General features: G+C 43.1%; 1 protein-coding gene across 11 annotated transcripts in view; it reads right to left on the reverse strand.

Annotated features, from left to right (window-relative positions):
• LOC126267252 (protein bric-a-brac 1-like) overlaps nucleotides 1-26714 on the reverse strand; it is a 1659048-nt gene that overhangs the window by 769778 nt on the left and 862556 nt on the right. For 9 of the 11 annotated variants that reach the window (XM_049972274.1, XM_049972281.1, XM_049972280.1 and 6 more), the window contains one exon: nucleotides 10555-11582. In XM_049972274.1, coding sequence (XP_049828231.1) covers nucleotides 10555-11582 — 1028 coding nt within the window. Of the gene's footprint in view, nucleotides 1-10554; nucleotides 11825-26028; nucleotides 26131-26714 lie in introns of those variants that run through there. The other 2 variants (XM_049972279.1, XM_049972283.1) reach the window with 2 other exon arrangements.

Genomic DNA, 26714 nt, shown 5'->3' on the forward strand with positions numbered 1-26714 from the left:
TAATATTCATTTATTTACTGATCAACATCAAATTTGTCCCCTTCAACGTAATCCCCCTCAGACATAATACACTAGTGCCAGCGCTTTTTCCAATCTTGGAATGACTTTTGGAACTCAGTTTTCCTTCAGAGACTGTTTTCATCTCATCAACGGCGGAAAAAAAGAGTCCTTTCGTGGTTCTCTTCAGCCTCGAGAATAGAAAGACGTCGCAGGGGCACACGTCCGGTGAATACGGTGGCTAAGGCAAAATAACGGTTTAGTTTTCTGTCTAAAAACCAGGAACAAGCATTGCGATGTGAGCGGGAGCACTATCGTGACGCAATTTCCAGGAGTGGTTTTGCCACAATTCTGGCCGCTTTCTTCGGTTTGCTTCACGCAAACTGTGCATAACGTCGAGATAGTATTCCTTACCGATCGTACGACCATAAAATAGGAAGTCACGATGCACTATATGATTATAATCGAGAAAACAGCGAGAACAACTCTCATATGTGATGGAACTTGCAGATTTTTCTTCAGGCAGTTTCCATTGGGACGATTGGGCCTTAGTTTCGATGTCATACCCGTTTATTCGTGTTTCATGACCTTTTACAATTTTCTTTGCAAATTCTGGATCGTTGTCGACTTCATTCCGCAATTTCTGAGCGATGTATACGCGACGTCCGTTTTGGTCGAACTTCAAAAATATCGAAACAAACTTGGCTGTTACATGTTTCATCCCCAAAACATCCGAAAAAATTTCCTCGCATAAGTCAAAGTGTACTCGACATGATCAGCAACCCCTCTGATGGTGATTCGGCGGTCTTCCAGAACAATTTTCTTTACTTCTTCCACATTGTCGTCATAATTGATTTCAACCCCTTCTCGACTCTCTTTGGATCGTTTATACCACTCCTAAGCTCTTGTCTCACTCGTAGCAGATTCGCCAAAATCTACGGTCAGCATTTCGAATGAGGTGCTGCACTTTATTCCATTTCTCAAGTAAAATTTGGTACAAATTATCTGATCCACCATCTTCAAAAATTGTTCAAATGGCTCTGAGCACTATGGGACTTAATAGCGGAGGTCATCAGACCCCTAGAACTTAGAACTACTTAAACGTAACTGACCTAAGGACATCACACACATCCTTTCCCGTGGCAGGAGTCGAACCTGCGACCGTAGCGGTTGCGCGGTTCCAGACTGAAGCGCCTAGAACCGCTCGGCCACTCCGGCCGGCCATCTTCTTCGAAAGTACAGATGCTCCGCGCACTCGAAAATACACACAATAACAATAACATAAATATTCGAAACAGCTAAAAATGCAAACGTGCGATAGAAACATGTGAACCAATAAAATTGAAAAAATTTGAAAATCGGTTGTAGCCTAAAAAACTAAAAAAAATCACGTTACGTTTTAATCACACCTCGTACAAGGGTACCGTTGCGAAAAGTTTTGTTATCCGATAAAAACACCGGTGGACACATGAGTCTAGGATGACCAGTAAGGGAGAACCTAACAGAGGTGTTAAAACATCGAGTTTGGAGGAATTTGATGAGGAATATGAATCCACCAAATAGCCTAGAAGATACCACCCACAACGACACATGGCGCAACAGTTTGCGAACCACAGAAAAACTAGTACGGACCTAAGCATGCTAGCAATCGTTCGCCGAGCCAGCTCTCCGAGGAAATTCTAGGGCGCAGGGCATGCTGCGCGGCCCACCCAAACGTCCTCTTTGTCGTTTCCAGATGTGCCGGCCTGTCCCGGAGAGGCCGGCGGCGCGTTATCGGCGGCGCTCACAGCTGGATCTGGGAACAGCCGGAAGCAGAAAGCCAGAGAGGGCCGGCGGCAGGAAGCAGGCGCAACAGGCGACCGGGCCGCGTCGCGGGGGCGGAGAGACAAAGACGCGGGGGTGGAACGACAAAGACGCGGGGGCGGAGAAGGCGGAGGCGCCGGCGAGTCGCCGCGGCGCGCGCTGCACCGAGGGGCTGCGTCGTAATCGAGTTAGCGGCGACGGCGGCGGCGGCGGCGGCAGTGGGCTATTTTGTTTGCGGGCTAATCTAATTAGCCATGTTCCATCCCGGCCGATCAAAGAGCGGTCTGCGTCGCGGGCCACGCCCGTCCGCGGCCGACGGCGCGCCACGACGCTTCCGGCACACTCTTCCTGGCGCCGGCCACAAAAAGACTTAACAGCTGCCGGCACCTTCGTGTGCGCCACAGCAACTGCTCGCATCTCTCTGCTACCTCCAAAAAACATATTTACCTAATTAATCCTTTATTTCTTTGCATATACCTGTCTCTAATCCCGGTAAACAGTAAAATCCCAGCGCTCCAGTACGGCAGCACGCCTTAGAGGAGTGAAACAAAATAAAATAGCGCATTAGTAAAGACGAATACCGGTCGGAAATTGTTTTCGGCAGGAGCGGAAACGTCGCAGCTGTGTTATGTTGATCCAGATGATTTCCTGCGCTGCCTAAGGAGAACAGACTAGCGCTGGGTGTATCACATTGGAACGTGAAAAGATGTTGATCCATCCTAAGGGGGCTAACTGTCGCAGGACGCTGCTACCGGAATCTCTGACGAGGTTAAGGGGGCTGTGAAGAGCAGGCGTTGCGGGAAACTGTCCGAGGGTTCACTTTTCGCTCATTCTGCGCAAGACACACACATTCCGTTTCTTTGGACTGCCATATTCTGACTTCAACTATGATTGGCTGTGGAAGACGTTCTTGAATGACGAGGAGGTGTTTTTCGAGCCAAAACGCGGACTTCTAGAAACCACTGCTGGGGAAAGTGCGACACACTGAAGGGTGAACACGTAAAGAAAGACTTGCACGACATGCATGTCTCGTGGTCGCAGCTTGTTATTTTACTAGAGGTGACTTTAGAAATTTCCTGACTACCCCCATTGTAAATACCACGACTGAACACAACAACAAAACTCAAAGACTGGAGGTGATCACGTCAACAAAAATGAATCGACAAAACGTTACATTTAATGTAGACGCAACAAATTCGATAAAAGATACCTTACACAGAGAGACTTTCACCGATATAAATTATCTTTCGCATGCAACATCTCTCATCGCTGTCGCGACAGAAAATGGACTGGATGTGGCAAAATTTTGGTCAAAGACTATATGACATGTAACTGTGCACCTATGTATGTTTCTGACACGAGAAGGAATAAAAGCCCTCATCGCACGAAAAATTAACAATCGGTAAGAATTTTTCCATTAGACCTCAGTGACAATCTTATGCTTGTACAATAGCTCTGTCGCATCATCCCTCTTAACTGGCTACGGTAAGTAGCTTAATCCGTGCATCATTTAGAGCAAACTGTACGCATCTCATAGTTGCACATACAGAACTCTACCTTACTTTGCAGTGTGTTCTTTATGATGCAAATTATAAGCACTTTGTTTCAGATACCTGCATATGTGATGAGTTACAAAGGAAGAAAGAATGGAGATTAGCGTCCTGTTGACGACGTCATTAGAGTCGGCTTACAATCTTAGAGGAGGAGGCGTGTGTGGAAGGAAATTGCCTTGCCCCTTCGACACAGCTTAAGCGACTTAGGTATATCGCATGAAACCTAAATCTAGGTGAACGGACGAGAGTTGTTAAGTTCCCCTAGAGTACGAGTTCAGTATGATGAGTTAGATACATAACAATACCGACAACGAGAACTTATAACAGTTCTAGAACCGCGCTGCTGCTGCTACGGTCGTAGGGTCAAATCCTGCCTCGGGCATGGATATGTATGATGTCCTTAGGTTAGTTAGGTTTAAATAGTTTTAAGTCTAGAGGACTGATAAACCTCAGATGTTAAGTCCCATAGTGCTTACAGCCATTCGAATGATTTTTTGAACAGCTCTAGATAGACAAAAAGCCATATATTATGCGTGATTAAGATTTACAATATTTAAAAAACTTTTGAAGGCAGTATATATGGTGAGCAATCCTTAATGTTATTTGGCAGACATCGCAGGGTAGGTTGAATTTTTAAGCCTCTGTTTCTCAGAATACATAATGTTAACGCTGCAATCGCGTTGTTAGCACAATTAAAGTATTTTTCGAGGTATGCTAAACTTATAAAAATACTAGAAACGTTATGTGAAACTTTAGAAAAAGGCAAATATGAAAATAATCACTTTACAAAAAATATGCTCTTTACTTAATAAAACATAAGAAGGAGTACCTTAAGACTATTTCCAGCGACGGGCATGGACCAAGCAAATCACCATTTTTTTGTCCAACTCAACCAAAAGCGTACGCCCTGCAGTTGGTGCACTTTACGCTCAAAGCCAACGAAAACAATTGCAGTAATATTAATCTCCATGCACTCAGTACGTAACAAATGTTATTTTTTGGTTTTTAGGTACAAAACACTGAAAATACTAGGTATACTAACAGTACACGATAAAACAGTCTGTAATGACGACACTGCATAAATATTTTGTGTATTTTGGAACTATGCTGCACCTTATTTTATGTAAACACTAGGTACACTAACAGTAGTTACGATACAATCGTCTGCAGTGACAACGCATAAATATCTTTCCTTCGTCTATTTTGGAGCCCATGCTGTACCTCATACAACGTACATTTCATTATGTTCATTGTGATTTTTGCGTGTTTTTTTTACTTGAAAGTAGAGGTTTGTGCAATCCAGTTTCGAAATGCTGAATCTTTAGGTGTGTAAAAACAAGAGAGGGATACTGATTAACAGAACTTACCAAGCAAGGTTCCAGAAATGTTTTGCTGCATTTCTGAAAATAATCCAAAACGGAATATACCATTTATTTTACGAATAAATATTCTGCCAGCTCAAGGCGCACATGTTTCGTGTCACATAAGTAAACAGTACAGAAATATAATAAATGAAACTCCTTGTTTAGATTAAATGTTTACTGCTGGTAACAGTATCACAGCGATAGAGGCTTGCGTCCCAAAATGCATTCTCATCTAACAGCTCCTTCTATTCGCGACTGTAAGCGGTTATACCATACCTCTTATGAGACTTTCCAAATCACGAGTTAAGAGACAACCACAAACAAATGACAGCGAAAACCTCAGCATGATAAAGCCGAGTCAGAAATATTCTGTTTCAGTGCGGCACTTGTAATTTACGAACAAAGCTCGGTCTTATTATTTTGCCATTCACTTGCATTACAGTGGCTATGCTCTGCTCAGCAGATTGTCCCGGGAAGCTACATTTTTAACTTTTCCGAAACTTTAACTGAAGATTACGAATAACACTTTTATAAGAAAGAATAACTGCTAATGTATCTAACAGAAAAAAATCCAGTTTATCACTAACTCCAAGACAGCAGTTAGCAGAGTTCTTCCCTAAGGACTACACCAGAGTTTATGCGTATACACGAAACCAATGAACATCTTGTTAGTAGTGTGAAGTGCGAAGCCCATCCTCTGTACGCTGCCTTGCAGAAATTGTAGTGGATGTTAAAACAGAAGAATTTTCGGTGAAAATGTTATCTGCGCAATTAACTCTAAAATATTCCAGATAATTGCGTTTTCAAGACAGCATACGGTAACGCTCCCAATGGCGTTCGCTATTAACAAACGGTACTACATACTTTTAAGATCTTCACACGTCATTGTAACAAACTGTAGAAGGAATTTAGAACATAGTACAAAACCAGAATGCTTAATCAGGGTTAATGCTACTGGAGATGATTTACTCTTGGTTTCCCAGTAGGCTATCTAAGAACCAATCGCACACACCAAGAAGCGGGATTCTTCAGTGTTAGTCGGTGCCCAATTAAGGTATCGTTCTGTAATTTTCACATTCACAAGATCACGGGTGCAGATCAAAAAGTAAACAGAAAAGGCTCAACCGCATTATGAATCCAAAGATAGCGACACATGCTCACACACTAACGTCAACGTACTTGCCTCAAAGTATATAAATTTAATAAAAACGGAGCTATATAGTTTTGTGCTGAGAAAAAATTTATTTTCTCAACAGAAGACGTAAAAGCGTACAAGAAAATTGTGAAAAAAAATTAAAAAATGAGACTTAACATTCCTTATCAATTGAGCCCTAAAGCCTTGCTTTACGGCAACGTCACGAAATGTTTAGTATGTAAAAGTCGTTTACCAAAATCTACGACGTTCAGTAATAAATGCATTTACATACGAAGAATTATAATGTACTGATTCGTCAAATATTGGATGAATTATCCATCAATATTGACCAAGAACTGAAAATCTGTGCTACTAAAATTATAGTCATTTCAGTGGTTCCCTCTCACATCTAACCTCCATCAAACTTTCAGTTCTTTCCGGATAGTTCTTCAACTGCTTCTCAATCAGTTTGACACCACTTTCCGTTTTTGCTTTCTCAGCTTCGTATTCACTTCTTACCGATCTTAGAGAATACAATATGGGCCTAATGGCGCTAGGCAGAAATAAAAAAAAGGGTGCTGTGCTCACTAAAAGAAAGAGAGAGGAAGCAGGTTATGGTTCACTAGCTTCGCGGCGTATATTCCAGACCAAAAATTACAGAAGGAAGAAACGATGGATTGCTTGGGAAGAGGAACATTCGAAACGCTTATAAAGTTTGAAAAATTGTGTCCTGTCCAGGTACAATTGAGATCTTATTTCAGATAATCAAAATTTTCTAACATCCTCACAGCGCCCGAAATCGAACCAGACCGCTGTATGCTTATATGAATGACTGCTCTCTGCATTCCAGAGTTTCAGTCTTTCATATTAATATTGAGCACATACCAAAATAAATATCTGCACGAGGCTTCAGAATGGTTTCATTAGTTCATTCCGTGCAAGGAAGAGGAGACATAATGCGGCACAGAAATGTGAGCTATTCTATGTAGCACGAAGGTTGTTGCGAAAACTCAGAGAGAGGCTTGCAGATGGACAGAATCGTTCCTGTCATTAATAGTTACAGGAAGTTCTATAAAGTTCTTGGTCACTACAAAGGAGAAGGCTGCTGCTTTGCTGATGTGGGATGAACCCATTAGTTTATGTAGCTTTTCTTCACTTTATATTAATGTATGTGACGCACGTTAATTTCTGATACTAGAGGAGACGACGCTTGTGCGCAGCTACGAGGTCGACGCTTCATACCCGCTTTCCTGAGGAAGAAGGGAGAAGAAAGCTTCAATTTATGACCTAGAGTGGGTGTTCCAAAGTAATACAACTGCCGTTAGCAGGTTGTGGGAGGGAGTGTTTGTTTAGTTCCTGGAGGCTCGAGGTTCCGAGTCCCGCTAAGTCAAGAGATTAGCGGAAGGACTAACTTTCAAGAAGCTCTCGAACGACAGCAGAAAGGACGCTAAAAAGAGAACTAGATTTCATGTTTATTAAATTAGAGTGACGACGGTAGCATTCGTAACGTGGCTAACAAGTCCAGCGAGGTCAGAGGAACGAACAAGTTAAATTTTTACATCTTCGGCAGAACTGCTGATGTGGTCTTCAGTCCGAAGACTGGTCTGTTACAGCAGTCCACGCTACTCTTATCACGTGCAAGCCCGTTCATCGCCGCTTAGTTAAATCAATATCCCTTTCAATCTGCTTACTACAGTGAAGCCACGGTCCCCCCTACACGGTTCTTACCCCGCCATTTTTTTTTTCCATTACCACACTGACAATTCCTTGATGCGTCAGGATGTGTCTTGTCAACTGATCCCTCCTTTTGGTCATGTTGTGCCATAAATTTCTTGGCACCTCCATGCTTTTCCGCACCTTCGCATTACTTATTCGTTCAACCTATCTAACCTGCAGTATTTTTCACAGTAATATATATCTATAGCTTCTATTCTCTTCGAATGTGAAGTGTTTACCGTTCACATTTCAGTTCGGTACAGGGATGAACGCCAGACCACTACCTCAGAGAAGACTTCCTTGCATTTTAAATAATAACTGGTGTTAATAAATTTCTCTCTTTTCACAAACGCTCTTCCTGCTATGCCCACTGTCCAAATAGCAAGTGGCTAACCCGACTACTCTTCGTGTCTTATTTCCTAATATAATTCCTTTACTAATAGCTGATTTAAATCAACGACAATCTATTACCCTCGTCTTACAAAATTTTTTCACGAACCTATTTGTTCTGGTTTACCGATCTTCAAGTCGATTTACATAATTACAAATTCACCGGCAAATCTCTCAAGTCCTTATTTCTTCTACCGAACCTTAACACCTCACCAAATTTCTCCTGAATGTCTTTTAGCCTTCTTCATGCGGAATTAATAAATAACAACTGTAAGACTACGAGCACTAAAAACAAGGCGTACTATGATACAGGCGCCGTTACTGTGTTACGACACAGAGGAAATAGAATTACGAAATGAGCAGGAAGAAATTGCGATTGTAAGAAAACTGCAGTGGCGCGATATATTGTGGGCGGCAAGGCAGTAGGGTCAGCGAGTGCCGGCGGAGAGGCGGCAGCTTTTTTAAAAGGCGCGGCTCGGAGGCGGCAGGTGGCGGGGCGGTGGGTGGGCTGGCCGACACGTGCTCCGAAAAACACGTGCCGCAGCGCGCTGCGCCGCGCGGCGGCACCCCGCGCCGACGCCTTGGCGCCCCGCACACGTGGCCGAGTCCCCGGCGCCGGGGACTGCTCACAGTGCCACTCACGTAGCACGCCACTTGGTTAGACGTCCTGAAACGATCTCAAGAATGTCACCTCTCAATTCCCTTCTGTCTGCACGCTCGTAACGGTAGGCGATTTGACTGGAGGATGGTCACGATACAGATCTAAACTCCGTCTGAAATGTAATCCTGCATTCGGGAAATATATTTCGTGATCTATTAGAATACGGATAACTTGAAAGCAATGTTTACGCGTGTTCCGCCTCTCGTAGAAAAATATACGACATACGAAAACGTAGGAAGAAATGATGAGATACATGTAACGAGACGATGGTACTTATCACCATTAACAGGCGATTGATAGCTCACTCTCCCTTGTCCTTGAAGATCAACGACAATGTCTGTCACTGTCAAAACAATTGAAAGACGGAGAAGACTGAAAAAATAGCGAAAGAAAATCAGCAAACACTCTACTTCCTACCATTAAACAAAATTAGTTTTTAAATAACTTCTAGTCTATTAGGAATTATTATGCCTAAAATTCAATGATTTCCAGTATCTTACGAGCACACCTCCCTTATTATAATTACAACAAAAAGGAAATGGCCAACGAGAAATAGGCATTAATGAACGGCGTCTGTCACAAATGTTCGTAGTTTAACGAACTTTGTGCCACTTTCCAATGTTAGGTAGGCCCATCTTAGGCGGAGATTTTGTTATATACATTGTATCTGCGGGAGAATTAATCAAATGATTAGCCACAGTAGTATTAGAAAATTGGTTACAACTCGGGTTGCATACCGCTCTACACGAAAATTCACTAGAACCATCAACCCGTTGGTATGCGCATTAGTAAAACTGCAAAAAACTTTACCATCTATATATTCTGGGAATTTGAACGGAGGTGCAATTAACTTCAGTCTTAGAAGTAGATATGAATACTCCTCCACGGTGTTTTCCTTGTCACTAAGCAAAGAATTTGCGCGAGATTCGGGTGTACGTTTTCGTCTTACCTGTTGTTGAAGTAGATGAAAAGGGCATAAACATTTTTTACTACTCTATCTAACAAGGTCTGGACATTCTTAAGAAAGAAGGAATTCTCGTAACGTAGCGTCCATGGTTACAAACTTTAAACAAATATTGCCCCCCAAATAACTGTACTATACGCACCATTTTTAAATTGGGACATTGTTTGCAGGTAATGGCTGTCAGTGGAACATAAGGAAAATAAATATCCGACGTGACGGAGGTTGCGCTATTAGATAACGGGTCTGATAAGAGCGGTATATTCTGCATATTGTTAGGGCGACACTGAAGAGGAAGATAACGTACGACAGCCTCACAACAGTCAGCTATAAAAGGATTTTACATCGGGACACACTGTTGTTTCTCGCATTATCGAATTCCAATACAGAATTTGAAATCCAGAGCGTACATAACATCACCAGACACGCAACAGCTTTTCTGATGTTCCATTTGCTAACTGCTTTACAGTTATTGCTCCTTTATAAAGAAGTAACAAACACAACTGAGACTTCTTCGTATTCAATTATTAAATAAAATAATTAAAAAACACTAAATATTCACAGGTAATCATTAACAAACTATTAACTGTTTTGTCGCGGATTCTTCACTCTGTCCGATGAGGTGGACACAAGGCGAAGCGTCCAGTTATTTAAAAATCGAGCAGGAAGCTAAATTTGAATGATGAATTGCTGAAGGAACGTGCCAAATAATAGTGTGTCATCCTAAGATTGGGTAGCTTGGCTCGGTTCTACATTCACAACACATGCCGTAAGGAGTCTGCCGTTTAAGCGTTAGAGGAAGGGAAGTGTCGTGCAGGACAGTGTTGTTTGGCCAGTGCTAGTCGACGCCAGCGTCTAAAACTCCTTCGCTGGTAAGATGGCGACGCAGTTTTCTACGTAGTGAGCACGGTAAGGACCGGGCAGAAGTGAACACAGGTTCGACAACAGAGATAGTGCAGAAAGCGTGGACTCACCCGCTCCTCCTCGCGTATCATCTCAGCGATGCCGGGCTTGATCTCGAGGTCCTCGGGGTGCGGAGCGGTCTGCGCCTGCGGCGGTGGCGGCGGGGGCGGCAGCGGCAGCCCCGGCTCAGGCCCCAGCGTGGGGCCGGGGGGCGGCGGCTGCTGCTGCTGCGGCGGCTGCGGGGGCGGCTGCTGCGGCGCCAGAGGCTGCTGGGCCGGCGCCTGCGGCTGCGGCTGCGCCTGCGGGGGGAGTGGCACGTCGTCTAGGAGCTCGGCGGCCGCCACCACCGCCGGCGTCGACGGGCTGTCCTCGGGGCTGGACACGGAGCTGCGCTCGCCGGCCGACGTCCGCCGCCGCTTCTTGGCCTGCGTCGGGTGCGGGTGCGCGCCGCGCTGCCCCGGCGAGGACGCCAGGCAGCCTTCGGCGGACAGGTCCCACGGCTTCTTGCAGGCGGCCGCGTGCGCCAGCGACGTCGGCGTCGCCGGCGGCTGCGGCGTCGAGGACGGAGATACCGAACCGGCGCCGCCCGGCGCGTCGCCGCCTCCGCCGCCACCGTGATGGTGGTGGTGGTGATGCGGTGGCGTCGACGCGCCGTTCGCCTCCGGTTCGCAGCTTCCAGAACTGCCTCCGCCCCCGCCGCCACCTCCGCCGCCACCGCCTCCGCCGCTGCCCACGTCCGCCAGGCCGCGGATCTTGAGCGACTCTGCCACTTTGAGCAGTGGTCCTATCTGCTCTTGCGACACGTTGATCTCGCCCTTGTACATAAATTCGACGGCGGCTTTCAGTTCGGGCCACTTGATGTCCTTCAGGATGACGATGGGGTGCTGACAGGGGTTGTCGAAGAAGAGCGCCTGGAAGTACGGGCTGCAAGCCGACAACACCATCTTGTGCGCCTTGACGCTGTGTCCTTCGCAGGCCAGCGTCACGTCGACGAACGACTCGCTTTGCAGCAACTGGTCGAAGACGTTGGTCAAGTTGCTCTGGTAATTATTCCAGCGCAAGCAGAACTGCTGCGGCGGCTGCTGCATCGTCGTGGCTTCTGTCAGACGGTTGCGTGCGTGGGATGACGACGACGACGAGCGCAGTCCGCACCCGACCGGCAAAAAACACAAGCACACGCGCAACAGTGATGCGGTCGAGCCGCGCACGAACAGAGTCTGGTGCTACAAGTGTGCGCAGTGCGAGCAGAGTCCGATGCAGAGTCTGTTTATCGAGAGCCAGAGAGTCCAGGCCGGCGAGCGTGCCACTCCACCTCCGCCGAGTTCGCGCGCGCGGTACGGACTGGCGGCGGCGTCGCGCCTGCCGGCGCTGCGTGGCGCGCCCCCCACCACGGCCGGACACATGGTCGATTCTCGCGCGCTCCGCGCTCCTTGCCCCTCCCCGAGGCTCCCCTTCCCCTCCCCCCGGCCCGCGGTGGCGCGCGGGGCAGCCCCCCCTTCCCTGGCGCCACCGACCAGCACGCCCCCTACCGACCACCCCTCTACGCCGACGCCACCGCCTCCCGCCCCCACCGTCATCATTTATTTATATAAAATGTACATGTAATACGGGGGTGTGAAATGAGAGGATGTCTGTCATACATAATGCATGATGATGCTCTGGGCCTATTGATTTATTGATGAAGGAAGGAAACCGAGGCAAAGGCGGGACTAGCGGCGGCAGCGGTGGTGTCAAGCAGGGCACGGCTACCGAGTGCAAACTCGAGTGCGCGTGCAAACTCAACTTTTGCTCCTCTGACAAAATATTGCTTTCACTAATTTCCTCTCTGTCTCTGCGGCTCTGCGTTAGCTTTTGTCGAAAAGTTTTAAGATCTGTGCCCAATCAGTACCCAATCTAATGTTTAAATGTGCCTCGCTTCCCAAATTATTTCCTCTATCGACATACGAAAAGCTAAAGGAATTCGTAAAACAAAAACATTTTATTGCATTTATCGGGTTACACAAACAATTTCTAGCGGTTTCGACCTCTTAGCAAGTCTTCAGATAATTTGACGAGTTATTACGCGATGTATTAAAATCGTCTGATGACTTGCTAATAACGCGAAATCGGTATTGAAATTATAGATGCAACGTGACGCTGTAAAATGCAATAAATGATTTCCTTACAAAGTGGTCGAGTGGTTCTCTTTAGGCAGTCGCCTAGTCTGCGTAAATCCGGAGAACAATAAGAGAAAAATTATATGTATTTGCGACTCTGTCGTATGCGTTAAGCGACTCATCAGCTCTTGAACTCATGCAGAAACTGCATTACAGAACAAGCAAAATTAAGTCTGTCATATGGATGAATTGATATTCGTTATGTGACGACAGATTTAAAAAGAGAATGTTGGGCACAGCTCCAATAACAAACTATAATATTCAGCGGTGGAGTCAAAGTTTAAGACATGAAAGAAATAATAGCAGCGCACTTCATTAGAGTGTTAATGCTACAATTCGCATAGTAAGAAAGCTATAAATAATAACTACAATTATAATAATAGGTATAATAATTGTCAAGAATAAATGTATAATAATGTCACGTTTAATAACACTGTCTCCAGTAACAGGAGTAATGTCCTCCTAATGCAAACACCTGGCAACAGTACACAAGAAACCAGAGTTGGAAAAAAACTTATCTGATCCAGGCAAGAATAAGAAATAACATGTTAAAGTCAGCGTATGAAACGCAAGAGGGAAAAAAGAAAAAAAAAGTAAAACAGGGTCACTAACAAAGCATTGATAGTGTTACCGATGTGGCTGAGATATCAGTTAACTGTTGAACAGAAGGAAAACAGCTGGGGTGTGCCGAGGGGATAACTATGGTGAAAGATGAAGCTTTAATGTCCTCTTCTATGCAGGATTGTTTCGGATAAAACGAACATTGCTGGGTAGTTTGTTCCAGAATAAGGTGAAAGAGCTGAATAGAGATTTCATGATGTCATAGGCATAGCCAAGTGATTACACATTTATCTTGTACTTCAGTGCTCCTGATATCTTCAGCGAATTATCCTTATTACAAAATCTAGCGACACAATAAGATGAAATTGTCCACAACTTACACAAAAAGCGAACTTTTACAACAAATTACGTCTCCAGCAAAAACTGAGTTTTGTAAATGACATAACTAACATTACTGAAAATGAGTAATTTTCTTCATAAATATATTCTTCTGTTGTTTGCTGCCAGTTATACTGAGCTGCAACACATTATAGGCAGGTGCTATATTTCAACCATCACGTGTTCCAACAAACTTTTTTTGAAGACCTGAAGATGACAGCTACAACCGTCGAAACCGGTTGTCAACAACAAAAACTAATGTATGCGATTTTGGATAGTGAAAGCTTTTTCCCAAGTAAAAGGGTCTGTACGAGATACGGGCGCACAAAGGAAGCGATAAAAATTGTTTTTATGCATATCTCGATTTGTGTCAATTGATTCCTTTTAGACTTCGTGAAATTATATTTTTCATCAACAATACTGCTGTGATAATCGTTAATCCGAGCTATAGTTACTAATCAGTTAAGTTCCATTTCTACTTCATTATTTATTGCAGAACGACAGAAGGCCTTTCTGCAATGCGGTGGATGGTATAGTCTGTCGGTGAACTGAAGAGAGAGCGAGCGAGCGAGTCCCCACTCTTCCAACGCAGCTACGTCACAAGGCGCTTCTACAGGCCGTTTCACAACGTAGTACCGGCACAGCCGCGGCGCGCGATTTAAATCTGTGGCGACTCCGTGTACAGATACGTCTCGGCTGCGTTCATTTTTATACAAATGTATTAAAACAATAAGGAACAAAAAAACGATAGCTTCTTTCGAAACACAACAATAGAGTAAATAATGTTAACATAAGAACGGAAGTCAGCATTCTACTACAAACATAGAACCGAATGCCTGTTTATGTGAATATATGTTCCTCCATTGCTAATCGTAAAACGGACGGCACATAATGCAATCAATCTGTAGAATTTAAGGCTTGATCTCACTTTGTGTTTCCACTGGAAGGTAGAAGTTTTCTTTGAAGAACTGTACTGAAACTTAACAATTCTTGCAACATGAAGAGTGTTTAAAAAGTAAGCAGAAATTTATAATTTTGTGTGTTAGTCCGATTTGCACTACTTTTTTGTCACTGTCTTCGTAAACATGTCTCAAAAGTATGTATACAATGTTATGCATATTGGCTATTTACTCTGTTGTCAGCTGTCGAAAAGGTTACATGTGTTTTGGTAGCATCAACGATTATTTGTTTTGTATAAAAATAGATTAGAGAATCTGTATTAAATTTTATTGTAAGAATAGAATAAAATGAATGAAATTTTTAGAAATGTTGGATACTGCTTTTGATGAGCCTGTTATGAGTAAACATTTCAAAGCGGGTCTTAAAGGGCAGCAGTTTTACAAGCATGGACGAGATTAAAAATGCACAGTTAGAATACCTATAAACTTCCCGAAGAAACAGTTCCTAAAGTGTTCCGCGAATTGGAAAAAGCACTGGCATAAGTATATAGTATGTAACAGAGAGTATTTTGAATAGTATAACATTGTTGTAGACCAACAAATAAAGTTCTTACCAAAAAATAAAAGTTAATATGTAAGCGCACCTCGTATGTCAAGCTTTCTGCTTAGAAGTCCAGAATCGGGGTAATTGTTTCGAAGGAAATTTCAGCAGTGTTTAGAACAGCTATTGCGCACGTTTTAAGCAATATGCCTTTAGTGGCCGAGATAGGGATTTAATGTCCCATCTGCATCAAAGGTTTTACATGATTTTGAAACAGTCTATAACGTTGGGTTTCCTCACAAAATTATTAGTTTTCCTTTGTTACGATTCCAGTAAACCATGCGGCTCCGCGTTACTCTTTATGCGTCCTGTTGGGCGAGGCTGGCGTTTGCATAAATTGCAGCCGTTTGGGAGTGGTAATATTAGCCAACAGTTCTTTTTGTGTCGCCTCTTTAACATACGCTGTACTAACATTAGAGACGAACGAACGCTAGTTACTCCCCAAATACCCCCTCTTCTTTGTAATCTGCAAATTTTCTTGCAATGCTAGACGATTTTCCATCACTTTCGGATATCGAAGTATATCAGTAAGTATGCAAAGTTAACTGAGATTGGCATCTAAGATACCACGAACAGAAACGACGTATATCACTGAACGCCGATCTGCACTGCTAGAGAGGTAACGGATAACAGATTTTGGGTGCCCCTGTAGGCTGGTGGCAGCGTTCTTCCGGGAAAGGCCACTTCCCCCACCAAAAGCGTTGCTCGCTCCTGATTTTACAGACAGACTATATGGTGCTTCAGGAACAGTGATGTCGGCGAAAGATGTACGGTATGATTATTAATAGTAAAGGGAAGCTCTAATAAATTAATAATATTACCCTTGTGCAGTTGGATTTTGAAGGTAATTTTATTATTATTTCACTAAAGGCATCCGAAAATTAGTCAGTTTTTTGTTGTGAGCCACAACATTTATCGTGTGGATTTTGTTTCTGTATAGCGCAACTCAAGTTTTATACTCTCTCTGTACGGCTTGGACAGGAATCTCTCCAATTTTACTTGCATTGTCTTTTCGCGAGATATACGTAGGAGGAGACAATACATTTGTTGACTCCTCTAGGAACGTATGCTCTCGAAGCTGTAACAGTAAACCGCACGTGTTGCAGAACGCCTCTCTTGCAGCGTTTGAAGCTGCAGTTGGTTGATCGTCTCCATGCCGCTTTCGCGCTTACTAAATAAAACTACAATGAACGCACTATTATTTGGATCTTCTCTATTTCCTCTATCAATTCTGTCTGGTGCGGATCCCATACCGACAAATAATACTTACGTAGACTCAGTAGAAGCGATGGGATTGGTGACGTGAATTTCGAAGTTCGTTTTGTTCATCGTTTCTTACCCACTGGTGCCCTCTGAAGCTTTGCTGGCATGCCAGATACCCATCGTCATTTCATAAACTGCAATGCAATATACGCCCAGACTTTTGACTGTACCCGAGGATAATACGAAAAATATCCGTCTCCTTCGTCATTCATCCATACTGCTCTAGAACGAAGTATCCAGTAACCTGCGTGTTATCCAAAAACAGGAGATCAAACCTTTAACTATCACTGGCGTAATTGAACCCTCAGCACTGCCCTTTGTCCTCCTCCTCCTGCCTAGTAAAATCAGCCCAATCATTTTTCTCTCCCCTTCCTACTAGTCAACTCCTCCTACAGATTTCATTCCTCCTGTAGTGCTGCCTTACATTTAGTCAGTTATTTAGTACGTCTCCCACATATTTCTATAGCTTCAAAGAATTTTAAGAAGATGACGTACTCTAGGACTGTCGCCGGATGCGGTACTGTGCGAGTCACGGTTTCTATTTCAAAAGCACTCCTTTACTGGGATAGCTATTCATACATTTACTGAGCACATAACAAAATCTAATTATCAACAGGTGGGATCTTTTGTGATTCATCGAAGGCATCTGATTGTGTCAGTCACTCCTTATAAGAGAATTTAACTTTTTGTAGATACATACTCGTAGTTCAGCACATGTCTGGTTCAGTTGTTATTTAAGAAACAGGTACAGGCTGTTCGAGTAATACAAAATAGGAAGGCGGGAGGTACCTGACACGTTCCATCTATGGAACAAGTACTACTCTCAACAGCATCTGCATGGGCAGAAATTAGAATGCGGAGCAGCGGGGAGGCACAGAGTTCACTCATTTGCTAACTACTGTTTTGCTTTGTGCTGATGATGTAAAATATTATTTGAATCTGAAAGCAGAAATAGTCCCTGTTTGCAGATGATACAAGCATTCTTGTGATGCCCAGCAAAGAAGCATTACCAGAAAAAATATAGACGATGTTGGTGTGAAAGTTCCTGTTTTGGGTCTTTACGAGTGGGCTATTTTTAATCTGTGAAAAAGCACAGCTTATGCAGTTTTGGACGCAAAAAATATCCCACCTCCTATTAACCTAGTACATCAATAAGAAATAATAAAAAGTGTAGAAAGTCCTACAGTCTTAGTTCTGCGTACTGATGAAAACATAAACTAGAAAAACCATGTAGTAGATCTCTTAAAACGTTTAGGTTCGGCTACTTTTTTTGCCATAGAAGTAACTGCCAACTTCGGGCATACAGAAGGTAGTAATTAACATGTCATGTTAGTTCGTTACTCCCATTCAACATGATAATTATTCTTTTGAGAAAATTATTTAAGACAATTTTAATACGGACATTATAGTGATACTTATGTTTATTATTAAAGCCAATGCGTTCACTATGCTGGCACTTCTCAAGCGTGTAGGACTGTGTGATATTTCGCGCAAATCGCACTAAAGTGGCTTTATGTAGTTAGCAGGCGGATCCTTCATCAATGGCAAAGGCTTTCAAGTGTCCACGAGATCATTTGGTATTGCTCCCAATGTGACGAGAACCACTTTCGCTGGTTTACGCCAGAGGCACAGTAGTTCGATTTTTAAGTCTGGCAAGTTTCCAAGTTGTTTCTCGTCGACTCTGCTGTCATCTAGGATAGCAACGTCAATGACACACACTTTATTTTTCTCCACAATTGTGGTGTCTTGTTCATTATATTCCAGTGTTCGATCTTTCTGCATTCCCACGGCAGTGACAAGCTCGTATTTTTTCTGGCTTGTTGTCCCACCAGTTGCTTGATACCGGCAGATAGTAATTTTGGCATAAATTCCAAAGAATAATTTGTGTCATATCATTATGGCCCTGTTTGTCATCAGTCTGAGCGAAATTTTTGCAATATTTTTGCAAGATAGGTCAATTGTTTTCTCAGCTTCTTTGTAGAATATGCACATAGGGTCTTCTTTTGATTTCTCGATTGTGGCTTGGATAGCGTTGGTTCTGTTACCTGGTTACTGTGCAGCAAAAATCAGTTCTTCAGTTTCCTTCTTTAAGGTTCCGCTGGCCAGGCAAGACCAGATCGTTTCTTTATCTAGTTTGCTTTTAATATCGTCAAAAACATGTCCATGCAATGCTTTATTGCGCAGGCTGTTAAGCCTTGCATTGGAGCACCGTTTTCCGGTATTGATTCTTGGTTTGCTCTACTTTCAGAAGCTTTCGGTTGTGGACTTGAATCAAAGCTGATTTTTGGCCACCTTTCACACAGACTGCCAACGCATGTTTTTCTTCTTCCACTGTGTGTCTCATGTAATCACTCATGCATTTCCATCAGTGCTAGGAAAATATTTCAGAGATTCTTTCATAGTAATTTTTAATTAGCATTATTTGAAATATTTAAGTAAAAATTTTAATAAACTGGAAATAAAAACCTGTAATACCGTTTGTTTTTGCCTACATACGCACGTAACCATCGTTGTCAGTTCATTACTATTCCGATTCCAGTTCCGGATCCTGCCCTGTGACTGCTGTTATTACAGTTGTTGCGGTTGCTAATATTGCGTGTTGTGTAAAGTGAAGTACTGAAAATATATAAAGTTATTTTAAGAAGCGTACCGATCAGTTTACAAAAGTATTACCCGTGCCAAGTCGGCGTAATTTTCATCATCCAAATATAGAGTTCCAGAGACTCGACTTTATTTGAAGATAAAGAAAAACAGATACTTTGCCGCTTAGAACTAGTGGTTTGTGATATTTGACGTTAAATGGCATTAAGTGAAAAGTAAGAGACGAAATTAACTGCGTTTTACAGTGAATATTTGCAAAAGTTAATAGCATCGATATAGATCCTCAAGTGTCAGTATAAATTTCAGTACAGCTGACTGTTAGAATCTCTGGTCGGACGTAAACCTTGCGACAGCTAGAAGTTTTTGATATCTTGTTAATGAATACGTTTTGGCCTACTTAAAGAAAACGAAAACAGGAAAGACAACAATAATTTAAAAAAACAGAATGAGTAGCGCAGGCCTGATAATTACGGGACACAGCCCGTTCTGTAGCCTGTGTAATAAGCAGTCCATTAGTATCGCACGCCGTTACTATACACTATTTAAACTAAATTTAAACGAGCTGTGTTTTCTTGAAGCGCGGTGTTGGTTCGTAATCTGTGTTCTCATACTTGGCCACATTATAACAGCTGAATTGAAGCTTCGTCGCCGTTTCATGTAAATAAAACAATATAAGAGCTAGCATACTCCTGCACACTGCGCACGATTTACGTAGACATCTGCACACACGACTACGTCACAGCCCTAGAGAACCACATATTAAAATATCTACAGTCCAGATAAGACCACACAATCCAGCACCAGTTTCATTGTCCTTCACGCCTTCTTTCTTGGCCCCATTACGGTTTGTCGGACAACACTCACACGATGAAGCGCGTGGTGAATTGTCGTTCGCTTTTTGTTTTTCTGTCTCGATTATATAGCTCTTCTTTTGTTCAGTTCTAAACGCCTGCATTATATCTGATGACAGGTATGGCAAGGACACTGAATGCCTTTGATAGTATTGCCGTCATTCAGTTTGCTTTCAAAAAATTTTCTGGTACTTTGTGTGTACTCTTTGCACACCATACTGTTTACATGCCGCGGCACAATGTTATCCAACAGCAAAATGCCTGGTATTTGTAGACCTCTGGCTGGTGGCACTGGATGGCTTGTCCATTTGGTATTTCGATGCCCTCTCTTTCTGAAATTTTGCCATTCTTTTTAATACCAGTCCAGTGTGGCGAGGGTGCTATGTCTGGTTAGAAATAACACAAGATCTGAATGCCTTAATCTCGCCGGGTAAAGTAAAAGAAGCATGCTCTCTGGCAACAAGCACTGTCCCTGAAGGAAGGAGTATTAAATAAGTATGCATAGGTGGATCAGCAACATATGTATGAAGTTTCTTCTTTTATTAAAAATATTTGTTACGCCAAGTTCTGGCTTCGTGACAATAAGAAGGACGTACGAAAAATTAGTCATGGAATAGCACATGTACGATACTACTTTAAGTTCTAAATAGTATCAAGATACAGTACACCGAAATATTTTACATTTTGTTAGAAGCCAAGTACGAGGGACACTTCATAAATAATGCACACTATTTTTTTTACTTCCACGTTTATTTTCTTAACATCTCTTTAAAGTCCTTCAATGTATCTCCCTACTTCCCTATGACTGAATTCCAACGCCTCGGGACCTCTATTATTCCATCCAGGACACAATGTCTGTTCACCTGTCGAAAGGCTCGTGTAACGGTGGTAGAAAGCTCTTCCAGAGAAAGATAACAACGTCCACCCGTAGGTTTTTTCAACTTCTGGAACAAGTTGAAGTCTGGTGGATTCATGTCCCGGATGTAGCGAGGATGCAGCAACATTTCCCATCCGTATTCGCGCAGTTTTTGGGCTACAACGTTGCCGATGTGAGAGCGAGTACTGTCGTGGAGAAAGAGTAGCCCAACTGAGGTCGATTTTAGTGCATTTTTCTGCGCAGGTTTTGCGTGAAGTTACGATGATTCAGTGCTGTGAGACTTGTTCCACATCGGGCTTTGTGTGTCATGACGATTTCTTGGTGATCATAAACAAAAAATCATCATTTGCTTGAGCTTTGACTGAGCGCGTCAGAAGTTCTTTCGACGTGGAGAATCTGAAGTTCTCCAATCACTAGACTGTGATTTCAACTAAGGTTCCGAGTCTCTAAAACACGTTTCATCAACAGCGACAACACGACACAAGAATCTGTAACCTCTGAGCAAGGCTGCAATGTCCAGTCGTTTCCGCTGCTCTTCAGCAGTCAAACAGTGTGGGAACCATCTCGTAGGAATTTCTCTATTTTCAAATTGTTTATCAGAATACGGAATAGTGATGTTGGAGGAATTCCCATGACTTCAGAGAATTCCTTACAAGTCTCAGTGCTATCTTCTTAAGAGCATCTGGCATAAGTTTCACATTTCGTTCACCTGTTGACGATTTAGGCCTCCCGGACCTTTGATTTCCGTCTATGCTCATACGACCACCACGGAAACGATTAACACAGCGTGAAACTGTACTACGGTTCATTGTAACAAATTTCACTTAACGCACTATGGATTTCCGTCGGGTTTTTGCCGTGCAAAGTTTGGATCTTGATGTACGACCTCTGGTCTTCAACAGTCACAATACCGGAGACCCTCGTAGGGTCCATTCCTACCTGTCGCTAATTTTATGTTACAGCATACAGCGAACAAAAAAAAAAAAAAAAAAAAAAAAGTGATTCTTCCTCAAGCTCCCAACCACATCTGACGTAATTTTCATTGTTCTTGCATCAATCAGTCCACAGTAGTACCAACTTCCGTCTTATTTTTGAAATGTCCCTCGTATATGATGTACACAGATTCATCTTTGCTTTGCATTATTTAGGGAAGGAAAAAATGGAAAAGATGGGCAGAATTCTCCCTGACATACAAATATATTTTGCCCAAATTGTGAAGCCCTTTCTCTTGAATAAATCATCCAGTGTTTTTGAAATTGTAATCATTTGTGTGTATGTACATCTACATCACATCTACCGATTTCTGTTCCATTGGGACAATTCCTTTGCGGTGCGTCGTTTTGTTGTTGCTTTATGGTGCATATAGCTTTTGTGGATGATGAAAAGGTTTTCGATTGGAAGGTGGGACTTAAGTTATGAGAGTTTGGGAGAGTAAGGCAAGCATCAGCAGTTAATAAAGTCAATTCACAGTTTGTATGCTGAGAACAGTATCAAGATATACTTCGAATCAACCTATAGTATAGCAGGGAGAAGAATCACGCAAGGAGTCAGACACGGTTGTCGTTTATCGCCCACACTATTTAACGTATATATATGAATGATACTTTCAATAAATGGTAAAAGAAAACTGATAATTCCTACGCACCAAGATGAACAGCATTTAGCTCACTACTTTTTGCAGATGACAAGGTTATAAACGCAGATATGTAAGACAATCTTCAACGTGCTGTATGGCGGTTACATATAATGGCAAAACAATATAATAGACCAAAATGACCAAATCAATCAAAAGTTATGGCCTTTGGTGAAGAACATCATCTTACAAGCAAATGTTTACTGCAGTGGGATCGACTTTTTGAAACCGTGTAAATGGTTATGTAGGTTAAGATCTCAGGTATCACACTCTGCAGCCATTCACACTGGTGGTCCCTCATTTACGACTAATTGACGAAAAGAAACTTCAGAATTTTACGTGACACTGAATAGTCTCAAAAAAAAGTTACATGAACTGATTGTGTGGTGTAATGGATAGGGTCAGGACATCACATGTAGTAGGTCGTGGATTCGGATCTCGTCAGGTGTATGAATTTTTTTATTTTGTATTCTTTATCGAAAGGATTTTGATCATCATGTTTAAACAGTTAATCGATTTAAATGCAATTTTTTTATTTCCATTCCTTAGTCACACAATTTTAATTATAATACCAACTACTTCATATGCTCTCATTTTTTTCTAGCGGTCATTTTCCATATGATATCTTTGATCGTGTGTTTTTAATTGAATTTATGTACCGATTCCGCTTTAATTTTTTTTGTTTTACTGTCGTATTTTTTCGTTCAAGTAACTGAATTCTTTATATCTATTCTTCATTTTGCTCGAATTTAGTTTTACTTATAAATCTTCCTTTAGTTTAAATCTCAATCTGCGTTCTTTTGTCCATAGTGCAAAAGGAATTTCCGCTATGTTTCAAATATTTATCATGCAAAAAAACTCTGCACATCTTGCAACGAAAAATACATTTTCACACCATTGCACAGTCAATATAAATAGATTATTTCTTCTTTTGTTTTTAACTGATAGATCGGAATTGTCAAATAACTGAATATCATAATACGTAAATTTAATTAAATTAACATTCACAAAAAGTACGAGTGTAAAAAGAATGATGTAAAGAAAAAATGAAAAAGATCATACGGTGATGAAAATTATGTGCCAAAGGAATACAAATAAAAAATATTTAAATCAATTAATTAGATAAAAATGATGATCAAAGTCATTCCGATAAATATTGTAAAAATAAAAAAAATTAATATACTTGACGAAAATTCATATCCCCAATCTTTTGCATGTGATGCCCTAACCCTTCCGTTACACCAAACAACCACTCTGCGTGTTGCATGTTTTTTAATGCTACTGAGAGGAACGCAAAATTTCGAAATTTTTTTCGTCAGTTACTCGTAAACGAGGGCTCACCAGGCGAATGGCTGCAGGTTGTGATACCTGGGATCTTAACTTCAATCGCCGTATACTTGGTTTCAAAAAATCGATCACACCGCTGGGAACCTCTCCTTGCTTGAGCTAAAACCATAACAGTGAATAACTTAAAACATGCGGTACAGCACCGATGGAAATGCTTGGTTCAAAAAATGGTTCAAATGGCTCTGAACACTATGGGACCTAACATCTGTAGTCATCAGTCCCCTAGAACTTAGAACTACTTAAACCTAACTAACCTAAGGACATCACACACATCCATGCCCGAGGGACGATTCGAACCTGCGACCGTAGCAGTCGCGCGGTGAAATGCTTGGCGAAGCGAGGCAAAATACTTGGTTCGAGACGTTGCAGAGGATGGACAACACACACAGCAGCAAAATAGCCGGGAGTCTTATCAAGAAGTTCAGAAAGGCTCCAGACAGCCTGCCGAGGTGACACCCAACGAAGTGGCCTACCAACTTCTGTTGAATCGAAAGAGAAACAGAAATGCAGCAAAAAATCTAATAGAAATGCTACCTATATCAGGTCAAATGAACAAGCCTTGTTTTGTTGTTTCAAATACCTGAAAACAAAACAAGAATAGCATTATATCACGCAAATATGCTCAACTGCCCGTGAAGAAACTAACAGGTAGAATGTACATCATAAGGTTTAGAAAATGTCACCACTAATCATCTACTTGTAATAAAAAATAACAAAGAGACAAAGGAGGAGTTTTATCGGCGCTTTCTAATTCTCTGTTACGGAAAACAGGTGGCTGCTTATGAACACTCATTCTCAATGAATTGGAAAACTAAATTAAATTGATTTTACACTCCTGGAAATGGAAAAAAGAACACATTGACACCGGTGTGTCAGACCCACCATACTTGCTCCGGACACTGCGAGAGGGCTGTACAAGCAATGATCACACGCACGGCACAGCGGACACACCAGGAACCGCGGTGTTGGCCGTCGAATGGCGCTAGCTGCGCAGCATTTGTGCACCGCCGCCGTCAGTGTCAGCCAGTTTGCCGTGGCATACGGAGCTCCATCGCAGTCTTTAACACTGGTAGCATGCCGCGACAGCGTGGACGTGAACCGTATGTGCAGTTGACGGACTTTGAGCGATGGCGTATAGTGGGCATGCGGGAGGCCGGGTGGACGTACCGCCGAATTGCTCAACACGTGGGGCGTGAGGTCTCCACAGTACATCGATGTTGTCGCCAGTGGTCGGCGGAAGGTGCACGTGCCCGTCGACCTGGGACCGGACCGCAGCGACGCACGGATGCACGCCAAGACCGTAGGATCCTACGCAGTGCCGTAGAGGACCGCACCGCCACTTCCCAGCAAATTAGGCACACTGTTGCTCCTGGGGTATCGGCGAGGACCATTCGCAACCGTCTCCATGAAGCTGGGCTACGGTCCCACACACCGTTAGGCCGTCTTCCGCTCACGACCCAACATCGTGCAGCCCGCCTCCAGTGGTGTGGCGACAGGCGTGAATGGAGGGACGAATAGAGACGTGTCGTCTTCAGCGATGAGAGTCGCTTCTGCCTTGGTGCCAATGATGGTCGTATGCGTGTTTGGCGCCGTGCAGGTGAGCGCCACAATCAGGCCTGCATACGACCGAGGCACACAGGGCCAACACCCGGCATCATGGTGTGGGGAGCGATCTCCTACACTGGCCGTACACCTCTGGTGATCGTCGAGGGGACACTGAATAGTGCACGGTACATCCAAACCGTCATCGAACCCATCGTTCTACCATTCCTAGACCGGCAAGGGAACTTGCTGTTCCAACAGGACAATGCACGTCCGCATGTATCCCGTGCCATCCAACGTGCTCTAGAAGGTGTAAGTCAATTACCCTGGCCAGCAAGATCTCCGGATCTGTCCCCCATTGAGCATGTTTGGGACTGGATGAAGCGTCGTCTCACGCGGTCTGCACGTCCAGCACGAACGCTGGTCCAACTGAGGCGCCAGGTGGAAATGGCATGGCAAGCCGTTCCACAGGACTACATCCAGCATCTTCTCTACGATCGTCTCCATGGGAGAATAGCAGCCTGCATTGCTGCGAAAGGTAGATATACACTGTACTAGTGCCGACATTGTGCATGCTCTGTTGCCTGTGTCTATGTGCCTGTGGTTCTGTCAGTGTGATCATGTGATGTATCTGACCCCAGAAATGTGTCAATAAAGTTTCCCCTTCCTGGGACAATGAATTCACGGTGTTCTTATTTCAATTTCCAGGAGTGTAGTTCCGATGGATGTAAGTTTAAGGGATAAGGCAAAGTCAATTATAGCACAGTAGCGTAGCGTATTACTTAGCAGGCATTTAGTACAGTGGGTCGATAAACATAACAGCACTTGATATTCACCCGCGAACATCTTGTCGACGTGTCCCCTAGCGGCTACGGGTAACGATAACCGCTGCCCAGGTCAGCTAGTGTCTCATGCTGTTTGCTACCAACAACCCCTTCCTGTGGAAAACAATAACATGGAAATGTCAGACTACACCAGTACAGAGAAGACAATGTTAAAAGCAACAGTAACAGTAATACTGGACGATTTACAACAACAAGTTAACCAATATTTATGGCATTAACATATTACGGAACGTTCCGTAAATTTCGTCTATGATGGTCAGCTTCACCGGAATCAAAATGTCTAGTTAATGAACACTGTTCAATATAGTCAGAAAGGCGTAAAAGCTTCCTGGATGTCACTGCTGTTGCGATACTGATCACAGAAGTGGACAGACAATACTGCGAAGAGAGACACTGCCTTCGTCCCGAGTTGTATCTCTGCTGCGACACGACCGTGCTCCAAAAACTGAGTTCAAATGCTACTAATAAGAAGCATGACGATCGTTCGTCAGACAAAAAAGGAATAATTCTCGCCTTATTTTTGTATCCCTGATAACGAATTAAGTTAACTGTCATCAGACTTTTGACTGAGTGGGCCTAGGTAAAAAGGTGTGACTAGGAGACGTTATCTAGTGGCACACAGACACTCATTTCTCCATAGCTCAATACAGGTGATATCTGGGCAGTGAACAAGTTTC

Source organism: Schistocerca gregaria, chromosome 4 (genome assembly GCF_023897955.1).
Source record: "Schistocerca gregaria isolate iqSchGreg1 chromosome 4, iqSchGreg1.2, whole genome shotgun sequence".
NCBI classification, from domain to species: domain Eukaryota; kingdom Metazoa; phylum Arthropoda; class Insecta; order Orthoptera; family Acrididae; genus Schistocerca; species Schistocerca gregaria.